The following is a 24,094-nucleotide window of genomic DNA, read 5'->3' as shown; positions in this document are numbered from 1 at the left end:
TTTTTACTCAGTGACAACAGATTTAATGCATTCTAACAAACAGTAACCACTCTCCTCTCTATAAATATACTCCTGTAATCCAATAAAGATCCAATAAAGGATCCCAAATGACAGCAAAATGTAATATGCTTGAAAAGTTGAACAATCCACAACCTAAAATGGCATAAAGCTCCCTAGATTACCAGAAAAAAAGTTCAGCCATGTTTCACTTAAATATTTTGACTTAACCATTTCACAACCAGACATTTCATCAACATTTTTCTACACTTTTTTCTTCTATTCTTCGATATTTCTGGAAATGAGTCCTAATTTTGGATCTAACAGACAAAATATGAGTCAATGTTCAGTTTTTTACTCAAAAAATTTTGCTATTTTTGTCCCAATCTTCTGAAGGCAAGTGAAGACTATGACAAGACTATTTTGTGAATTTGTGATGAAAACTGGAAACTAGTGGTGAAAAGGTTTAAAAATAGATGTGACATAAAATAGGAAGCATCAGACTTGTACAACTGTGAGGGCGCACTCACACATAAAATGAGAAATGACATATTTGGCCCATAACAATATTAAAGGGGAGGGAGACAATAGTATTTATTAATTTATTTGTCAGTAACTGCTCTGTGAAAATGTAACTGAGGGCAAAGATGAAACAAAAAATTCACACATGCCACGATAGATAAATGAATGCCAATGTACATTTCCACATTTTCTAGCTATGTTTGTGAAAAGTGATGACAAACAAATAAGTTTCATATTCATCACAACTTTTGAGATTAAATGGGGAAACCCTCCTCTATATATAGAACGACCATTCTCTGTGATTGATAGTACAACTTGTTTCATTACTATTAAAGTAGAGCTTATATTCACTCTTCAATCATCTATACCGGTACACTTGAAACATTCCTATTGCAGAGTTGATGTTCTGCTTCAATCTACTGTGGAATACTTTATTTTCACTTGGAATTAATTTTTGCTATTTTCGCTGAAGGAATGATTCAGTGAAAATAAAATCCAGCGAATATACCTTTTTTCCTATATTTAACATTCAACGCATCAAAAATCAGTGAAAATAAATTCCATACTAAACACTAAAAATTAATTCCAGCTAAAATAAAGTATTTTTACAGTTATTTATTTAATAATTGTATGCAAGCAACAATGATACAAATTACATCAACATTTAAACAATCATTCCCTATCACAATATAAATGTCAAAGGACTGATCATAGCACAGTACAAGGAAGAAAGAAATCCCCAAAACTAAATATAAGGTGTCTATGACATAGTAAAATGTTTGCTTCATATCAATACTGAAGCTCCAAAAATGAAGTCATCCCAACATCAAATAATGTTGACTTTAAATATTCAACTTCACGCCCCTTTATAAATAAGCTGCATTAAAGATCAAAATGAACAAAGAAATCTCTTAAAATCATTTTTAAGGAGTGAAGCACCTGACATTTTTGCAGCATGAATTTAAAATTAAAAAATGTGCAATAATAAAATAAACTTCATGGATTTTCAGCTGATAAAAAACACGTCATGTGAAGCCAAATCATCTGAAAAGATATTTATTTAAAATTTGTATGTTCATCAGGTATGAAATGATACTTTTCTCTAGTCTGTTCAATTCACTGCCTTTTCAAATTTACACTTGAACTGAGAGGGATTGCCTAGATTGCAAACAGTGATCAAAACGAAATATAGCAGCAAGCGTTGAAAACTATAAAACTCAATTTTTTAGACTTGTAAGTGATATAATATTATTATATACAATGGTCTTTTCAATTATGTTAACCCCTTTTTATGTGATGTTCACATGGAGTTTTATTCAAAAATTACATCTCAATGTTTGGTAAAAGCGACAAAATATTAAGAATTCTCAAATCAAAATCACAAAATATTTTTTTTTACGTAGCAGTGACATTAATTTATAAAAACAATACCAGGAAGACGAGGAAGAGACTAAATAACCACAATAGACAAGTATATATTACTCTGTAAAACATATGTGGGACTGTCATTTGAAACAATGTACATGTATTCAGAATACATCATAATAAATCACAATAAATAGAGCAGCCTCAGTCTGATAGATAACATCCCCCCCCCCATCTCACTGATGACTTGTTATTCTCAAATCCCTGATACTGTAGTCACACATAAAACTGTGATTCTACTTTTAATAATTCTATAACAAATAAATCTACATGCTTATAGAGGAAACAATGTTATCTGAAACTTTTAACAATATCACAACTCATGTGCATAAATATGTGCGGCATGGAATTCTAACATGAGTTGTAAGACAACTGCAACACTCAACATAATCAGTATTATATCAATACTTACTAGTAAACAAGGAAAGATGACTGACAAAGAAAGACGGCTGACAAGGAAAGACGACTGACAACGAAAGACGGCTGACAAGGAAAGACGGCTGACAAGGAAAGACGGCTGACAAGGAAAAACGGCTGACAAGAAAAGACGGCTGACAAGGAAAGACGGCTGACAGACGGCTGACAAGAAAAGACGGCTGACAAGGAAAGACGGCTGACAGACGGCTGACAAGGAAAGACGGCTGACAAGGAAAGACGGCTGACAAGGAAAGACGGCTGACAAGGAAAGACGGCTGACAAGGAAAGACAGCTGACAAGAAAAGACGGCTGACAAGAAAAGACGGCTGACAAGGAAAGACGGCTGACAAAGAAAGACGGCTGACAAAGAAAGATGGCTGACAAGGAAATACGACTGACAAGGAAAGACAGCTGGCAAGGAAAGACAGCTGACAAGGAAAGATAGCTGACAAGGAAAGACGACTGACAAGGAAAGACGACTGACAAGGAAAGTATGCAATATAGAACATGCATGTTTAACAGTACTGGTATCATTTAAGTATTCACTAAAATACATTTTAATAAGACATAAACCATCACACGGCAAGTATTCACATACTGATACAAGACTTCTGCATGCATGCACAGTAAATATAACTAAACAAAGATTCAATTCTTAATTCTTAGCCACATTACATTTGATTAATCTTTGATCACACAGTAAGTATTCACATACTAAAGCAAGACTTCTGCATGCACAGTCAGTAACTAAACAAAGAGAGTCAATTCTTGGGCACATTTCATTTGATCAGCCATCAATAAACCTTTTGTACGTTTCAGTGTCAGAGGACTTCATCAAGTCGGCCATTTTGTTTATTCTTGTTCATAGCTATTATGCTATAATTAAAGACATAGTTCCTCCAAATATCTATCTATTACACCATGACTTGGCGAGTCATGTACAAGCCACACACCATGGCAAACCTATTGGCAAGCTTCAAGTAAGCCTGAACCCTGAAAAAGACAATAACATATACCGGAACACACAAATCGTATATTGAATGAGATTATATTAGACCACAAGACATGCACCATATTCGATCCTGGGAAAACTATTGTAAACTTTTGTTGGCATTTTCAATTATTCAACAATCCCAGAAACATATTCAGTGCTACAAACTATCACGATTTTCCTAAGCACAAAAAAAAATATTGTGTCTAATGAAGTACCGGTAACTGTAGTTTACAGTCATCAGTGAAACATTTGACAAATTTTGGACATGTTATCATGTATTAAGCATCACTAAAACTTGTAATGGCAGAGAAATTATCCATCCTTGAAACCTAGACAAATATGTTGGGCAATTTTTTATTTCGATTTTTGTACATAATTACTGTCATAGCCCAGTATATTGTGTTTGCTGTGTTTCTTGCCCTTGTGTTGGAGGTGGCAAGGCTGCCGAATTTTTACTTAGTCTTCTAAATTTCTTTGATGGTTTCTTTATTTCTTGCTTGATGGGCTGTTCCCTACAATGCAAATGGAATGCTTAAAAGGTGATGGTTGTCAAGAGACGTCATGTCAGACAATATGAGTTTCAAGCAATGTATAAAACAAAACCAAAAAAAATGCTTTATGTTAACACAATTCAACACAAAATATACTGCTTTTTACTTGTATGCGTGAACGAAAGGGACATCTAATTACCATTGTCGGCGAACGAATTGCCTGTACTGATTCGAACAGGCGTCTGGAGATCATTATCAGATTAGGCCATCCCATTTTCAATAGGAGGCCAAGATACTTTTAGAGAGGGCATGATCGGTATATGAATTTTCCATAACAATTTGTATCATTGTTGTAATTGTACTTCATAATTTATTACATTTAAAATAGGCAAAACGAGAAAAAATACGAAAATTTAGCTTAAAGTAATGACTTGAGAGTGCGCCCCTCTCAGTAAATACCATCGCCATTCAATATCTGCTTTTTTTTTTGAAGAGACCATGATTAAATTTACAAATTGGTAATAACAATTTGTTGGAAATATAAGTAATATAAGTAATATAAACTGAATTTGAATAAAATTATAGAGAATTTGCACTAACCTGAAAAATGGTATCAAAGTGACTAGTGTTTCTTTACATGGGGCACTTGATAACTGTGGATTGTTTTGTAGCCATAAGTTGAGTACGCATCGTAAGTAGTGCTGTAAACGCTTCCTTCTATCTTCCACAAATTTCACGTCCTACAGCAATACAAGCCATTGTCAGTGACATAGTAGTTCTAGTTTCCAAGTATCAAGGATGTGTGACTTTGCACAATTCACACAAATTTTTCCCATTATTTAGTGTGTGTTTTTTTTCGTGGGTAGCTATTTTAAGGAATCACAAATCAAGTATTTGCATCTATTTGTATCTATATGTGTCCTATTTCACTGTAAATGAGTTCCAGCAGGAATTCTCCCATAGTTATGCACTACTATAGTAATGTTTGCTGAAAAAAGCACTGCTATACTTATTGCATAATAACTTTCAAAAATAAAATCATAATTAGTTTGGATCCATATTTTTTTGAAATGGGAAAATTAAAGAAAAACCTAAAAATACACAATATGTTGCATAGACACATTACATGAATATACTGCTTGTACCAACCTTGTGTCCCAGTGTTTTTTTTGGAGGGAAGTCAAAAGTGTTTAACATGGGATTCATTTTTCGCATTTTTTGGTGTAAATCGTAAAATTGAGAATATCGTCTGTAAATATTCCACTCTTCGTCTTTGATTCTAACGTAAATCTGAAAAGATGAATTATGATCAGTAAGTCATGTCTCTTCAGACATCGGCACAGAACAAAGGAATAGCCTCTAGTCTGCTTTTTCATACTGGACTGCTGTGTTCCCTCTAAGACTTATTTTTCAAACAAATTTACAAGCTTAGAAATTTTCTTTTTGATTCCATTCAAGCATTTTGTATTCAAATACACCTGATATGGGTTAAAAACGTTTTTTGAGATGAAATTTCTCAACCACACCACACTACACTGAAACTGAAATGTTGTAAAAAATGCAAAATTTGTTTGGGTTAATTTATATTTTCTTTCTCTTATTAGAGAATGAAAAAGTCAGACATTGTTAAACATTTCAAAAAATTCTTAAGTGTTATCAGAGGTACATTACTTGGGGTTTGTAACTACGGTGACATGATACCAAGATCCCGTCACAATCTCGCTCTCGCATAAGCGTTCCAACTCAGAAAAAATGCGAATGCGCATGCCCGAGGTAACTAGGATACTGGGATGTCCAGGTGGATCAAAATAGCTGCCCACGATATGACGGATTACGAGAACTATATTTTCTGTACATTTTCGATGTATTACATTTTTCACTATGATAGTGACAAGAAAAGTTTATTTTTTTCATTACAAACCTTGAACATTGATATGCGTCATGTCAGAAGGTCGTAGCCTCAGTCTCGCTATCTACGAGAAGAGACTTGAATGGGATCTTGACATGATGTCACCATACAGTACTATGCGAGTTGCAAACCCCAAGTAATGTACCTCTGGTGTCATATTAATTTTTTCCATTATATACAATTTCCCATAATGCATTGTTACCTGTTGAGTAGTGGAGTATTTGAATTCAATTCAAAGTGTCTTAACCTTAATCACACAGTACATTTACGTACTGGACAAAAATTAGAATGGGAAACAGAGGACAGGGTAAGCAACAGTGGTGTCCTATGATTCCCTGAAGAAGACACAGTGATGTTCGTAAAACATCAACCCTGTGAATAAAATTAAATCAACAGTTTACAATGCATATCTAAAGACAAATTAGAATTTACAAACCTGGTAAACATGGTACGAGTCTTTTCCTTTACCCTTCAAAAATGCAGACGGAATCCAGAGGTTGACTAATGCTCTAGAATCTGGTGATAAGGAACCACTGAAAAAACATAGCATAACTATCACAACATTGCCCATTGAGAATCCAGATAGCAAATGGATAGATGAATACAAACTAATGATGCACAACCTTTGTATGGCAAATGTGTGTATAAAAGTCATGAATGATGCAATAATATGTCTAAACTTTTTGCAAAAAAAAATATTGTATAATTTTGACCAAATATAGACTAGAACAATGTAGCCATCATAATTATGAACATAACATACAATTAATTAATATTCATGTTCCTTAAATGTACTATAACTATCTCAATGTCCCTTATAGAATAATGTAACATAAATAAAGTAACATAAAAGTTCCTAAATAATAGCGTAATAATATAAATAACCAAATTTGAAGATGATCAAATAAAAGTTGTTTAAGTTATTGTAACATAATATCCATGTTTGAGTTGTCCCACCAACAAAGCTTTTACGACAGCAACAATGATGACAGCAACAACACAGACATTTTTTCCACATATACCTTGGTCTTTATCTAGGATGATATGAATAAGGTAATAAAAATAAACATAATGTCGTCTACAATGTTGCATTGTATTCACGGTCATTGACTTTAAAGCAACAAACTTTCAACTGATATTACCAAATAAACCTAAATATCAGTAAATATATATGCAAGGCACTGTATATGCCAGGGATGAACAGAATAAGTTTTTACAAGAAAAGCAGCTACCACATATCAGTACTACAACCATCTGTGTTTCATAAGTTTGCATAAAAAAGTCTGAAAAAATTGATTGCAAGCAAATGTGACAGATAGACGTCTACTTCAAAGGAAAAGCTTACCTGTCAGGATCAGCAGTGTTTGTATTCTCCATGTTCAGTTCATCTTCAGGAAGCTGACAAAATTAAAAGATTGTTTTTGGATAGTTTTAAATCCAATATTTTATCACATTTACTCTCTGCAGTTGTAACAACTGCCCTTGCAGTCAAAACAGCTTGACTGTCTTTATATGGCATCTTGCTTATGTGCATACTAAATATCAAAGAAAGCAATTAAGCTGGTAGTTTTCATGAAGAAGCCTAAACTGGACGAATGTTGATGAATTATGAATGGCCGACAGACAACAACGGACAATTACCGGTACCTATTCTTGGGGGCGAGGTTGCATCACAGAACGTTCTATGTTGTTAAGACGTGCACCAGTAAAAGAGCCGGTGAAAACAGCTGAAGTCAGGGAAACAGCACAAACTCAACTTTGAAGTAATCCCGAGCAACCCAATTTATATATGTTGCACATGTAGCAGTAATCTTATTACACTGTTCAGGAAAGTCTCAACAACTATTCCAAAGTACAGTTTTCTGAAAGTTTTCGGCCGTTGATTTCACTGTGATGGTTGCCAGGCGATGAAAATGCCCAGATGTATGCCCTAAGAATATGAACATCCCCGCTCTGTCATTTTTAATGACAGCAAAGCTAATAAATTTCATCACAAAGAGGTCTTTTGGTGGAAAATAAAATTGTAAAACGAGTTGTATTATCATTATTATTTTCTACGACACTTTTACAATGAAGTAACAGAAATGTTCACAAAAAATATGCTCATTTTATTACATCATATTATTTATGTATTACTTAGCCATTCAGACCCAAATAGTCACAATAAACATTGTAATTATAAAGAAAAGTTTCATGACTTGACAATTTAAAGTAGTGGGAGGTGGGGGCGCTTTTTTAAAAATGAAGTTTTTGACACATTTAGAAATTTTCATAATTGAATAGTTCAAATAAAACTAAAATAAAAATAAATCTGAATAATTTGGTACATGACTATTCATAAAGACCAGTACTTCTCAATGCTTCATGAAACTGTATTGACCTTATTTGTCCAACTCATGGACTACACAAAACTTCCCAATGAGTGGATATTTAAAAAAAAATACAAAAATGATTGTCTTACCGGTCCCCTCAGATCTACTAATTCACCTTTCATCTTCTGCACAAGTAATTCTTTGGCAATGAGCTGTCTGTGTAGTCTATCATTGAACTCCATTAACTCACCATGCATCTCAGCAACTTGAATTAATTTAAGTTCATACTGCTGGGCTTCTTCACTGTAAAACACATTAAACATAAATGACAGTGACAGTATAGACTAGAAATGAACAATCAAAAGTTCATAAAAGGTCGACTATTATTATTCTTTTCATTCACTTAAAGAGAGAGGGTCGTCACCTGCGCACACACGGGAATTGAGTCCCAAGCAACGATAACAGTACATGCTAAAAATGCAAAGGCTCATGGGTAGACACTTGTTTGTAAACAACGACATGCTATGGCCATCTGACGCATGCACAGGTGATGACTCCCCTGCTTTAACAGTTCGGAGCTTAACTTAAAACTATTTCAACCTGTGCATGTTGACCAGCTTGATATGTATAGAAACAACACCCTACCTGTAATCAATGACTGGGGATCTTTTTTCTGGGATCACAGGTTGTGGTTCTTCATGCCGGATTCCTGGTAAACCTAGAAACAATTTGGTATGTTGATGAATCACAAAGTATGATAATGTAATACAGACTGTTAGTTAGTGACTCTTTCAAGCCAGTGTAAAACCTTTTACATAATATAACCGATACACATATGAGATATACATTAAAAATTAATGTACCAGGTAGTCATTGTATATAGTATTTTTTTATTTGTAAATAATGTCAAATTTGACATAATATGTGTGTTTAGTTTGACATTTCCATCTATCACTTTCTCTATTTATTCATAAATGCCCCTCCCCCTGCCCAGCCTACATAGTGACTTTAAATATGCCACAGCGCAGAAGAGATAGTCATACTGTTTAGTAATTCAACCATAATACTTGTATATATTTAGCAAGCTTTACCTTAAATACAAAATAGGATTCTATTTTAGAGTCAAATCTCTGTGATAGAAATGGATTTTTTGTTTAGCCATAGTAACAGAAGCCAGCTCAATTTGAATCAGTGATAAAACCTCAATTAGTATGTAGTATCATGGTGGTCATGTTGTAAACAAATTACCTTCAATTGCAGTAGAGCCTTCTCTTCGTAACATTTGAACAGCACCAACATACTTCTTTAATTGGTGTTTTAAAAGTTCATTTTCTCTGTCAAAATGAAATAAACAAGTGACTGTTAAAAACAATAGATCGTTAAAAACGTTGATCTGAATGTAAAACAAATAGTCTTGGAAATGTAATCTAAAATGTACAATGTATAAAACTAATTTGAATGAAAATGATAAAGCATGCATAAGATACCACATTTTCAAACAACAAAATGGTTCCCAGTCAGGAATGAATGAACAGATTTGGTCCACAGGGTTCTGAAATATGAATCCAGACAGACCGACAGAGACCAAATTATAAGTCTCCATTTTTGAACATCTTTCAAACAGGGACTAACAAGTGACAATAAGGTAATAGTGAGACAACTTTCCCTCTTGAATAAAAGTAGCCAAGATGATGACTTTATTCCTAAATATGACCAGTTTGATGATTCAGATATTCTGGTTATCGCATTTCCAGACAAACTGTCAAACTAAGAATTGTTTTGTCTCGTTGACACTCATCAATACTACATTACCCACGTACATTCTTCTCTCATTGGTTCTCTTTGAGGCCAAATAGAATGAACACATACAACTCTTGACGTGTTACTTACCTAATCAAAGCCTGTAGTTTATTATTTAGTTTATCAGTGCTAACTGTTTGTTCTTGTTTTAGTTCTTCCATTTGTAGCCTAAGTGCAGCTGAATGTTCCATTTCACTGTCTAGTAACGACCTCAATGACCTGTCAAAATTATAAATAATGATTTGATGACCTTAGTATTAAATAATCAAAAGATATAAACAGAGACGTGATGACAATAGTCTTGATGTGTTGACATCTTCAGGTTTACACAAAAGAAAAGATGGCAAACAGATTTCAAATCGCACTCCATGATGATATACTTTTATTTTTGTGTCGTATTCAATCATGAATATTAATGGAATATAATTTTGATGATGCAAGGTTTTATTATACTCAATGCATAGTAAATACTGGTCAGTCTGGTGCAGAATTAACTGGTGATAAAAAGAAAACCTGTCAACTTAGTTGACTGGGACATTAAAGGAAAAATATGAGACTTACTTGTTTTGTTCTTCAACCTCATCTTTCCGCACCATCATTGCAACAATAGCCTGTTTTAATTCACCTAAAATAAACAATTAGGATTCACCACTCTACACTATAGGTCTCCAAAACACATTTACAAAAGACCATACACTGATTACTAATGAGATACAGGAATAAATCACATATTGTGATGGTTTCAGAAGTGGTTTCACAATACGAAGCGACCCCGGTGAATAATAACAGAAATGTCCGTGGAAACGATATTTACCTGTTGACATAGTTTCATATTTTGGACTTGGCAAATTGGATAAATAACTCACACTGCCATCACCTTGGGTTCGAGTTTCCCGCTGAACCTCACTGTAAATAAAAAAATAAATTCTATACAGTGTTACTAAAGCCACAAAAGTAACATTTACCGGGTACTTAACGTTTTCACCACCAGTTCCCTCTTTTCATCACAAATACACAAAATACCAATAGTCCTGTTTACAGTCTGCACTTTCCTTCAGAAGATTGGAAGAAAAATAGCCAAATGTTTTGAGTAAAAACTGAAAATTTATTCAAATTTTGTTTGTTGGCTTCAAAATTAGCGTTTATTTCCACAAATATTGAAGAATATTCGAAAAACGTTCAGAAAAATTTGGGCGAGAAAGTCTAGTGGTTTTCCTGTTTGTATATGAAAATATTCGATAGTGAGATTTTGTTTTCCAAATAGTTTTAAGATATTTATGAATATTTTAACAATATGAGTTACTGAAGTACTCGAAAGCACTTGCTTCTAATTATCTTCATCAAAGTGATCTACATTGAAGGTACAAGCTTTGATTCACAAGTACGCCCAACTCAGACAGTCTAGATAAGAAGTAGTTGTTTTTTCATTGAAAGGAAAAGGACACGTACCAAATTTTCAAATGCAAGTTTATAATTCATGTCAAAATTTGAATCAGAATAAGTATAGCCAGCCATATATCTGAATTTCCTTTTGGTATTATTAAAAGTGCATCTCGAATAAAAAAAGTACATATAAACCAAAAATAATATTTGTATACTGAATCAATAAATTATTTCTTATTTTGACCATAGAAACACTTTTGTAATTTATGCAAGCATACACACAAGTAATAGGGTAAATATGTTATTATGACCATAGATTCCCTTCTGTGCTACTTATAGAATAAATACTCTATATCAGACACTTATTCGTTCAATGTTGATTTCATGACATACTGTCTCTGAAGAGACTGAATGTATTTGTACTCACCTAGCAGCAAGACTTTTCACAGCTAAAGCTAGTCCCATGGCAGCATTTTCAGTTTCCGTACCAAATTGTAACATACTGGAATCATTAGACTGGGTGTCATCTGTTGCATGGAGTTCAACATTTAAAAGGTTACATTTACTCAGGTATGTATGATCTAGAAAAAGTGCCATATGTGAGTACCAATTTGCGAGTCGCAAATAGCAAAATATGCCATATGCGAGTTGTAAAAACGTTATATGCAAGAGGTAAAATGTATCATTTGCGAGTAGCAAAAAAGGCCTATGCGAAGGGTAATACAAAGGCCAAGAAAACGGGTGTATGTGAGGGGTGGAGTCATTTGCCAATTTGCTCAACGGCTGGATTCGTTTGCTTATAATATAATAACGTACGTTTAAATGTGTTTATCACAGTAAAATCAAATATTTACAATGGTTAGGAAATGTTGTGTACATGGTTGGTTAAGATTGGCATGATGCTGTTGAGGCTTTTACTTTAGGGGCAATTCATATATAAAAACAAGTCATTGTCAATGACACGTCCCCGTTCCGTTCATATTTGAGTGACATATACATTCAAAGCAGCAACAATATGGATGTTGAACTGCATTCAGTAAAACAAAATAGCCACCAGTCAGCCATTTTCAACACAATCCAAAAAAAAATTTAAACTAAATTTGCCCACGCATGACTAAGATTCAGTTCCGGTATGGTGAAAATGTGCAATTTTTGTGAATTTTTGACCTTAAAAGGACTGGCCCAAATGCACAGGCATATGTATGATATAATTTATGATGTGTATGTGAAGTTTGAACTTGATCTGTCCAGGCATATCCGAGATATGGATCGAAAACTAAATTCTTTAAAACAAAATGGCTGCCAGTTGGCCATTTTGAACTTGATCCAAAGAAAAATTGGTATGCATCAAGCTTATATTATGTTTAATATATGCAATAAATCTTAACAAAATCCATCCATGCATGACTGAGATCCGGTTCCGGAATTGTGAAAATACGCAATTTTGATGCATTTTCGGCCTTAAAATGGCCATCATTCAGCTATTGTTAAGCGGATCATGAAACAAATGCACATATCTATTTGTGACATGATGTACCATGTGTGTGTGAAGTTTGAACTTGATCAATCCAGACATGTCTCGGATAAGGATCCAGAACTGAATTCTTTAAAACAAAATGGCCGCCAGTCGGCCATTTCGAACTTGATCCGAAAAAAAAATGACGTGCATCAAGGTCCTATTATGTTTAATGTATGTACCAAATTTGAATAAAATCCGTCCATGCATAACTGAGATCCGGGTCCGAAATGGTGAAAATATGCGATTTCAATGCATTTTCGGCCTTAAAGCGGCCGCCATTTGGCTATCGTTAATGAGATCATGAAACAAATGCACATACATATTTGTGACATGATGTACCTTGTGTGTGTGAAGTTTGAACTCGATCAATCCAGGCATGTCTCAGATACGGATCCAGAACTGAATTCTTTAAAACAAAATGGCCGCCAGTCGGCCATTTTGAACTTGATCCGGGAAAAAAAATGACGTGCATCAAGGTCCTATTATGTTTAATGTATGTACCAAATTTAAACAAAATCCGTCCATGCATAACTGAGATCCGGGTCCGGAATGGTGAAAATGTGCGATTTCAATGCATTTTCAGCCTTCAAGCGGCCGCCATTTGGCTATCGTTAATGAGATCATGAAACAAATGCACATACATATTTGTGACATGATGTACCTTGTGTGTGTGAAGTTTGAACTCGATCAATCCAGACATGTCTCAGATACGGATCCAGAACTGAATTCTTTAAAACAAAATGGCCGCCAGTCGGCCATTTCAAGCCCGATCCCCCCAAAAAAATGAAGTGCATCAAGGTCCTATTATGTTTAATGTATGTACCAAATTTGAACAAAATCCGTCTATGCATAACTGAGATCCGGGTCCGGAATGGTGAAAAAATGCGATTTTGATGCATTTTCGGCCTTAAAATGGCCACTATTCGGCTATCGTTAATCGGATCATGAAAAAAATGCATGTGCATATGTCCCATATAATGTGTGATCTATGAGTGAAGTTTGAACTTAATCGGTCCATGCATGTTCGAGATACAGGTGATCACGGACGCACGGATACACGGACGCACACAGGGCAAAACATAAGTCCCCGTTTTCGGACTACGTTCGAACGGGGACTAATAATGGTAGCAAATAGGTGTCAACGCGATCTGTGATCCTTCTGTGACCACCCGTTTTTACTGACTACAATTATAATTCTATGATTCTTTAATCGCAGACCATGGGTTCATACTAATTTTACTGAAACAAAAAATAATTTTCACATGGTATGTGGAGTGTGCTGGCTGGTCATGGTCGTTTATTAAATTATTGTGCTGTCACGTTTCCTGTGCAGTGTGAAGAGCAAAGATCGATTCTATGTGAATGACTGAACAATCTTTTTGATATAAACACTTGAATGAATAATAAACAAGCAGCCTATCGGCTGAGATAGCTCCGCTGTTAGCAATGCACATTTCAATTAAAGAAGTGAAGACATCATTAGAAAATGAACAATATGAATAGTATCAAAGCAATCGGACTTACAGTTTTTAACAAGAAGTCGAAAATATCACTTTTTATCAAAAATTACAAAAATATTCACCAAAATAAATTAATTAGAGAATTGAAGATATCATCACAAAACGAACAAATCTGAGAGAGGTCCACATGTAGTACCTATATATGTAATATCAAAGCAATCGGACTTACAGTTTTCAACAAGAAGTCAAAAATATCACTTTTTACCAAAAATGACAAAAAATATTCACCAAAATTAGAGAATTGAAGATATCATCACGAAATAAACAAATCTGAGAGAGGTCCACATGTAGTACCTATATATGTAGTATCAAAGCAATTGGACTTGCGGTTTTTAACAAGAAGTCGAAAATATCACTTTTCACCAAAAAATGACAAAAATATTCACCAAAATTAGAGAATTAAAGATATCATTACAAAATGAACAAATCTGAGAGAGGTCCACATGTAGTACCTATATATGTAATATCAAAGCAATTGCACTTGCGGTTTTTAACAAGAAGTCGAAAATATCAGTTTTTACCAAAAATGACAAAAATATTCACCAAAATTAGAGAATTAAAGATATCATCACAAAATGAACAAATCTGAGAGAGGTCCACATGTAGTACCTATATATGTAATATCAAAGCAATTGCACTTGCGGTTTTTAACAAGAAGTCGAAAATATCAGTTTTTACCAAAAATGACAAAAATATTCACCAAAATTAGAGAATTGAAGATATCATCACGAAATGAACAAATCTGAGAGAGGTCCACATGTAGTACCTATATATGTAGTATCAAAGCAATTGGACTTGCGGTTTTTAACAAGAAGTCGAAAATATCAGTTTTTACCAAAAATGACAAAAATATTCACCAAAATTAGAGAATTAAAGATATCAACATGAAATGAACAAACCTAAGAGAGGTCTACCCAAGGTACATATACACCAAGTATCAAAGCATTTAGGCTTGTAGTTTTCAAGAAGAAGTCGAAAAAGTAAAACGTTGACACGGACGACGGACGACGACGACGACGACGACGGATGACGACGACGGACAATCACTCATATGATAAGCTCCGCTCGACAAAGTCGACAGCGGAGCTAACAAAAAGCACTACATGGAAATAGTAGTTAAAGCTGCTTTTATTTGCGACCTTCGCAATGTAATCCGCGTACACTGACCGACTGTAATGTTGAGTACCGGGCGGCGTGCGCCGGTTGACACCTAGACTAGATCGCGTTGACACCTATTTGCTACCATTATTTTTATATATGAATCGCCCCTAAAGTAAAAGCCTCAACAGCATGCCAATCTTAACCAACCATGTACACATCATTTCCTAATCATTGATTCTGAATTGAATTTATCACAGAAACTATACAACTTGTAGCAGAAAAGATGTGATTCATTCAACATTTGTATTTGTTCAAGTTTTTCTTCTAGATTATATAGAAGAAGCAATAATCACCTAAATCTTGTGATATAGGATATAGATCAGCATTGTTGTCATCATCGATAGTATGTAACACAGCTGATGAACCAGTTCTGGAAACCTCACCAGATAAATCGCCAGATTGACCGGAACTGGCATCATCACCTTCTTGATTACCAATATGTGCTTTTGCAAGCTCTGATGACAGACTTGTTGTGATATGTGATGTAGTAACATGGTTATTTCGGGAATTCACGTCACTTTCAAGTTGTGCAGCCAATCTCTCACTCACATAGACCATTTTTGATAAATTCTCGGAACTGCTGACCTGTGATAGAATCGATGGGTCACATGGTGTCGGAGGAGGAGTTTTAGTTTGATATGAAGTTGACATCTCTCGAATCGCACAATCACTGTTCGTTCTTGCAAATGGTAGTTGTGTAGTTTGAGTATTAGTCACATCAAAACCTTGTGTAGTTGAATGTGTAGCAGCAATCACAGTGCTAATACCTTCATCAATGTTCCTAGTTTTGTCATCAACAGATCCGGTATCTGAACCCAAAGATACCGAGTAGGAATTACCATATGATCGTGATGTACTGCCATCAAATGACACGATTGAAATCGACCCCTTCTTTTTCTTTTTCTTCTTTTCTCTTTTTTTCTCTTTTGAAGCCTCTGTAAAATACAGAAAATCAAAGTTCTAAATTATTAGAAAAACTTTTTCACTTTTCATAAAAAACCTTGAGATATCACCTTGCTCTAAACTTGTCTTGTATGGATGCTTAGATGCAGAGTTCACATTGATAATATAAACAAATTTTGAGAAAGTAGAAGTGAGGCTGTCATTTTGGTAGGATCTGCAGATACTGGCAATTTAGATTCACAAAACCTGTCATCCCTTGATTCAAAACCCTCAATATGCCTAGATTCAAAACCTGTTATACTACGATTCAAAACCTGTCATGCCTTGATTCAAAACCCCAATATGCCCAGATTGAAAACCTGTCATGCCTTGATTCAAAACCCCAATATGCCCAATTTCAAAATCTCTGTCATGCCGAGATTCAAAACCTGTCATGCCTTGATTCAAAACCCCAATATGCCTAGATTCAAAACCTCTGTCATGCCTTGATTCAAAACCCCAATATGCTTAGATTCAAAACCTGTCATGCCTTGATTCAAAACCTGTCATGCCTTGATTCAAAACCCCCAATATGCCTAGATTCAAATACCTCTGTATTGCCTTGATTCAAAACCTGTCAAGCCCAAGATTCAAAACCTGTCAAGCCCAAGATTCAAAATCTCTGTCACACTTCGATTCAAAACCTGTCAAGCCCAAGATTCAAAACCTGTCAAGCCCAAGATTCAAAATCTCTGTCACACTTCGATTCAAAACTTGTCACGCCTTGATTCAAAACTTGTCATGCCTTGATTCAAAACTTGTCACGCCTTGATTCAAAACCTGTCATGCCTTGATTCAAAACCTCTGTCACATATTGATTCAAAACCTCTGTCATGCCTTGATTCAAAACTCTTTCAGGTCTTGATTCAAAACCTGTCATGCCTGGATGCAAAACTCTTTCAGGCCTTGATTCAAAACCTCTGTCACGCCTTAATTCAAAAATCTTACCATTAATTAACACATCCCCGGGATAGACTGGTTGTGGTTCATCCATGACACGACTCGCATAACGACTCTGATGTGATGGTGAACCGTGTGCAGAAGACGACTGCAAAATAATAAAACAATGTTCATTACATCCATAGCAATGATCGATCCAATAACAACATGAATGCTCACACTGTATAGTGAGATATTAATTAACACATTGATTGCGAAAGTCACAGTTCACAAAATAATCCTGCATACTGGTATTATTTTAAGTATTAAGATTGTTCATCAAAACTTATAGCCAACATAATAACTTATTGGTTAAAACAAAATTACCGAAAAATACATATAAAGTGTGCAAAATGTGTTTCTTGCAAACATTTTCTTAGCACAAACTAACGTTTTTGATGTCATCGCCCATGCTAAGGAGTTGTGCGAGAACGCAACTAATGAAATAGTAAAAGTTTGTAATCGAGTAAATACATGTATTGACATTTCAAAAACAGGTTAATTATCCACTTGCTTTGTGATTTTTCTGACAAAAATGAAACAAAATTGAAGATTACTCAATGTGAAGTGAACTATATTTAAATCTGCTTTAGAAGATGCACTAAACAAATAGAAAGAATATAATTTATGATGCAAAAAAAAATCAGAATCGTGAGTTCTTAACAATACAATGTATATCAGATAAAAGTTGAATGAATAAAAACAATATTTTACATATTATTTTATACCGTGATCCTTTTTGCACCCACATTTTGTGTATGTAAACATGTTTTTTAAAAAGCCAAGTCAAGTAGACACATAAACTGATGACAATTTTATTGTTAAGAGTTTATTGCATTTATTTTTATTAATCTTGGTTTTTCATGTATTTTTAGTATAAATAATTATAAATACACCAAATATATGGCAAAACATTGTAAATTGAAAATTGTACTTGCTGTATGCAACAATTTTGTTATGTTTACATCTAAAAGAAACGGTGATTTGTTTGGTCACATGAATTTCATGCTTATTGTAAAACAAGGCAAGTGAGACATCTGGGAACAAATCAAAATATCATTTAAGCATATTTTCAGATTAGATTTATTAAACAATTTAAAGTAATTCTTTAATGGACGAGTATTTTTAACCTGGAAGTATGAATAGATTTTATCGTTTTGAGCTGTGCGTATATACACAAGATAGATACATACCTGCCTACCACCATTAAGTTCGTTTTGAGCTGTGCGTATATACACAAGATAGAAACATACCTGCCTACCACCATTAAGTTCGTTTTGAGCTGTGCGTATATACACAAGATAGATACATACCTGCCTACCACCATTAAGTTCTTCGTTATCTATGTTAATAGCAAAGAGAATAGAACCAAGTCCAGCAGCCATCATCGGTAACATACTAGACCTTTCATCGTCCCAAAGAAATGACCAGTCTTCATAATACTGTCTATAAGAGAAAAAGCATATTTTGGAGATGACATAACCTGTGCAATTGGCCAGTGTTGCTGGTCTGTCTCCCCAATCTGTGTATATAATCACAGATTGTCTAATCTTTGATAAAATGTCACAGCATCCCTTCATCTTAAAATTTAGTAAACAGAAATTGAACTTTGACCTTAGGGTTCAAGGACAGTCATAAATTGAGCATGTAGTTCATTTTGTTGTATCAGTTTTATAAGCCTATTCGTAATATAATTCTAATGTACATTTGGTTTCATGAAAATATATTTTCTGCTTCAAATTCATCAAATAACCCTAATAATAGCAGTAGGCATTTTATGGTACTGGCTCTCCCCACAGGATGACCAGGCTGATTGCCATACCCGAGAGACTTGCCTCTTGCTTCCACAATGTCACATCGACTGCACTATTTCTGACCACTGCCAGGTGACAAGCTTAAATCTCGCTGCACCACAGTAACATATCTTCAACTTGCTGGTTTAGCCCTGGGATCTTGTCCCCCATGGTTTATGACTATAAATTACTACCGATGAGTTGTCACAGCCGACTAGCATTTTCTTGTTCTGAACCTCTATCAGGAAATGGACTAGTGTTTGCTTGAGTACTAACATCTCAAGTATGTTTATGTGACATTTCACCCAATTGTACATGAGATGGGCTCCGTAGCCTACTTCCAAAGCGTCCATGACCAGGGTTACAGATGGAGGTGATGAATCGATCATAAGTTTACCAAATCCGTCCACCACTTGAGGCTTAGGCTTTACTGGGTACATGCTATATGGGACCAAAAAGGTGACCTTTTACATGGTGCTTGTAATATTAGCGGAGGGACGCTTGGGGAACAATTCCCCACATGCAAGAAGTCATTCCCACAAAACTCGTACGAGTTCTCAACATCACTGTTGCTCTAAATTGTAGCATGCAGGTCAGATCTCTGAACTTGATGCACCTTGCTAGTGACCGTTTTACAAAGTCTTGCTGCATGTTGAATTCCATTATGAAATGAACATAAATCAAAATAACAATTCTGTGCATACTAAAGGTATTTTTCAAAACAAAATGTTACTTACTTAATAATTGTTCTATCTGCTAATATCATATGTATGTATCTCTCTAGCGAATGTTCATTGAGCGCTGAGCGCAACCATGCTCTACCACGGCCTGTATCTGTATTGATTTCTTTTAGAGTCATGTATCTTTCAAGTTCATGTTTATTGAGATGTTCTTTTATTAGAAGCCAGAAATCTGAAGAAAAAACATAATTACTGATAAAATAATCATTAAAAATTTGAATATTATAATCAGCTGAGAAGAATAATAGACAGGAATAGAGTATTACCACAATGGCAGATTGGTTTAGAATGTCAACAGAAAAAATACTGGTTAACAATCACTACATGAACTTTGTACATGTTTTATTTTTATATGATAATTTTATTGACAATCTATATGATCAAACAGTAAATAATTCAAAGGAGCTTAGAAAATACATACAATTTCATAAACTGATCTCATTCATAATTGATCATACTTTACAACTAAAAAATAAACTGGTTTTAAGCAAATTTGACATTGCAGGGATATTCATTAGATTTAAAAATTAGTAGTTTGTCAAGACAGTTATTCATTCTATAGTGAACTACCCCCGGTACATGCATATACTATAGCTACGAATAAAAAAAAAAGCAAAAATAAAACCCAGCTAATAATCAATTTAAGCCTTATACATATATTTTTACTGCAGAATGAGGTCAGCTCATTTGTAACAATGTCAGTCAGGTGACACATCCCTTTCCAGATTTATAAATATATTGGAAAATTGAAAGGTTTCAAATACTTAGCCTCAGTCCAATAAAGACAAGTTTTAAGGACTAGATTTTATAAGAATCTGGGCATCTTATCATTGATGTTTCTTATAAAGGTCAAGTTTTCTTTGTACAATAGTCACTTACTATACAAGTGTTCTAAGCATGTACTTCAACTAGACTTTTGTACTATTGAAAAGGTCCCCAATTCCTAAAAACACCCACTTTCTTAATCGTCAGAATGAATACTTTCCAAAATAAATTTCCCCATTAAATCCTTGAAGTTATTATTCACATAATATAAACCATTAGCCAATGGGAATTACATCAATTTTGTTCCAAAAAACATAGTTAAATTACATATGGCTTGCCCTGTATATGTAAGGGCGGGCAGATTACAGCATAAGATGGGAAGATAGACTACAAAAAAATAGAAAAGATCACCGCATATGAATATGAAATATGAAGGTTATGACTTTTTAAAGAAACAATTTAGGGCCAGGTATCCCTGTTTTGTAGACAAAGTGTGAGTTTGTATTTCAGTGCAGTCTACTATAATTTGTTTTTATTGGGAAATAATTGTTTTCATTGATTTCGGTACAAGATATAACACAAGTCGACAAAGCAACAAGATGCAGCAACGATATTTTGTGAAATCTACGTAAATGCAATCATGGAGACAGTATTACTATTACCTGATTCAGGGAAAAAGTCACCGACACATACATGTATTTGAACTTCTGACCTCTGATTTTACAGGGATTCAAAATTCAATGTACAAGTTTTTATTTTATTCTGTTCATCTATAGTTAGAATATTTGTTTTTATTCAGATCATAGCCAAATAATACATCTCAAATGCATTCATTATTTTATTTGGAGTAAAACAATGGATTTTTCAATCAGTCCAGTCTGCTGGCAAAAACGAGGCACCTTGCTGAACAGCTCATGATTTTTTTTGCATAAATTTGCATATTCTGCAGAGTTCCTCTGAGCATTATGTACAGCACCATACATGTATGTGTTGAAGTTAACGATGCTGTTAATTTAATTTGAATGAGTCAAACCTTATAATCACAAAGTCAACACTTTATTTATCATGAACTTCAACAACATTTTCCAATCAACCTGATTAGATTAGTCAAATAGCAAGAAATAATGACTGCACATCCTTCCCTATTTTACTGAATGGTTTAGCCCTAATTAATACCACAACTGTCCTTTTAATATGGTACAACACAAGAAAAGTTCTAGTAGATATTTGTTATCAAATTCATTAAAAGATTAAACACTGAAGTTAACAACAAATTAATCGGTGCCCTATATTGATAACATTTACAAAAAAGAATGTGATGTAAAAGGAAAATCAATGAAAATGAAAATAAATAAATGGTGATGTTGGACGACGACAACGCATGACAAACATTTTGCTACTACTACATGTATGAATTTCTATTTTAGAAAATAAACAAAATGTTGCAAAACATCATACAAATATCTTTTTAAATTTACACTGAATATGCTTCTAACTACAGTGAATACAATAACTATCATTCAGAATAAACTTAAAATTGTTATATTAAACTGACCTTGTTCATTTTCTGGTTTGATAGCGGGGATATCTGGCAGTGTAATTCCGGTTACTTGTCTGAATCAAGAAAACGAATAATATTAATATTCACATATAAAACACATGTATATATTTTTTTTCTTGTGTGCTACAATACAATTAAAGCAAAGTGTAAAATATTGTAAAACCACCTAACTGTGATTGATCAACAATGATTCACTAAAAATATGAACAACTGTGAATAAAACTGAATGAACGATAAATTAAACAAACAATAGCTGTCTTAAAATAGTGAAGGAAATATATTCTTATGGTAAACAAGATTTATTTAATATAAAACCAGAACAGACCGAAAGCAAAAAGAAACAAAATTCAACATTTTCTCGCCATTTTAATTTGAGGAATTGTGCTAATCCTGTGACCTGGACACTGTTTTTATGGTGATATGGTCAATGCAGTCGCACCATCAAAGAACAGCGGGTAGAATAGGGATAAACAGGAATAATCTGTTTTATCCACAGAAAATAGAATCGTAATTTAATTGACAGAAAAATACAATCTATCTTACAATACGTTTTTTTACTTGGTGTAAAACAAAAGCATGACTTTCATTTGAATCACAAACTTGTATTACTTTAACAGTTCTCAATTTGACTTACTTGAAAACTGAGAACGGTTTGTTAATTTTTTTCATCCCATGTTGAAATACTGTTTCAAACTGCGCACACAGACACGAGACTCTACTGTCGCTATCAGTTGCTAACTCAGTACGTCCACCAAATCGAACTTGGCATTGCTTAACAGCATCTAGTAATCTATCTAAAAGATGTTGTCTCTCATTGGAAAAAATATCATCGCCTGTAGGGAAAAAAAGAACATGATACAACTACATATACCATTTGATATCTCAGCTCAGGAAGGGGAAGCGTTTCCGTAACAAAATAATGGCTTGCTAAGAAGAATCCACCCCCTATATTCCAAATGAATTCAAATCAATCTATTCTTATACAATGTGGGGGTATTAATCACAGCATATGACTATAATTTTTTATCTGTTTTGTTGTTTAACTGCTACTTTATTCTTTTTTTTTATTTTATTTCATCGCTTAACATCCATTGGAATGCATGATAATGAATACATTCACAAAATCATGGCAAAGAGACATGACAAGGCAAAAAAAACACACACACACATACACCCACACACAAACAAATTAACAATAAAAATGACTGAAAATCCAAGAATTTGGAAGATTGTCTAGATTTAAAACATATTAGCAAATATTGGCCAAAAGGAATTGACAGAGACTTATTGCTCAAGATAGTTCTGACCAGGGAGCTGTAATGAGATTACAGCTCCCTGTTCTGACCTCGGAGGGGAATTCCAACATTTAAGTTCTTAAAGTGTTTTTTTCGCATGAAATCTCTGAAAATTTTAACCGATTCGAAAAAGCTCAAATGATCGGTACCCTGGCAATTTGTAATACAAAAATGAATATGATTGATACATAGTTGATACATTACACGTACATTAATGTGTAATTACAATCAATATTAATGTTTAATAATTTAATATTGCTTCATCGCGTTGTTCTAATATGTGTCGAGTCATTGTTGTCTCATAGAATATACGTAAAATTAATGTACATGCTGACAAATCCAAATATATTACGTGATTTAATATAAATTGTTGCACTACGATGTTGACATACAAATGTACATGATTTATGATTATATTAATTGTTGACTTGTCTAAATGTGCAACTTACTCATTTTCTTGTTTTATGTTCGGTGGAACGATCCTGACCAGTGAACCTCTAGTTTCCAATTTCTATAGTTTTACAACACCATGTTACAACTAATATTAGTGACAGGGCACGAACAGAGAGGCGAGCGATGGTCAAATAGCCATTTTGTCTTATTTGCCAG

The 24,094-nt window shown here is 34.1% G+C and overlaps 1 protein-coding gene across 1 annotated transcript; it reads right to left on the bottom strand.

The window, feature by feature from the left end:
- On the bottom strand, positions 1–24,094 carry LOC102804132 (sorting nexin-29-like). Its single transcript, XM_006818380.2, has 19 exons — positions 23,935–24,094; positions 22,825–23,023; positions 22,185–22,243; positions 19,862–20,036; positions 18,645–18,777; positions 17,341–17,440; positions 15,744–16,385; positions 11,678–11,777; positions 10,682–10,773; positions 10,429–10,492; positions 9,958–10,086; positions 9,316–9,401; positions 8,713–8,785; positions 8,217–8,370; positions 7,101–7,153; positions 6,192–6,288; positions 4,996–5,136; positions 4,447–4,586; positions 1–3,867 (listed from the first exon to the last, which is right to left on the bottom strand). Exons 1-19 carry the CDS (start codon positions 23,936–23,938, stop codon positions 3,738–3,740), a joined length of 2,571 nt encoding a protein of 856 aa, XP_006818443.1. The 5' UTR covers positions 23,939–24,094; the 3' UTR covers positions 1–3,737.

Source organism: Saccoglossus kowalevskii, chromosome 8 (genome assembly GCF_978046115.1).
Source record: "Saccoglossus kowalevskii chromosome 8, keSacKowa6.1, whole genome shotgun sequence".
In the NCBI taxonomy this organism is placed as follows: domain Eukaryota; kingdom Metazoa; phylum Hemichordata; class Enteropneusta; family Harrimaniidae; genus Saccoglossus; species Saccoglossus kowalevskii.
This window is presented reverse-complemented; position numbering and strand designations above follow the sequence as displayed.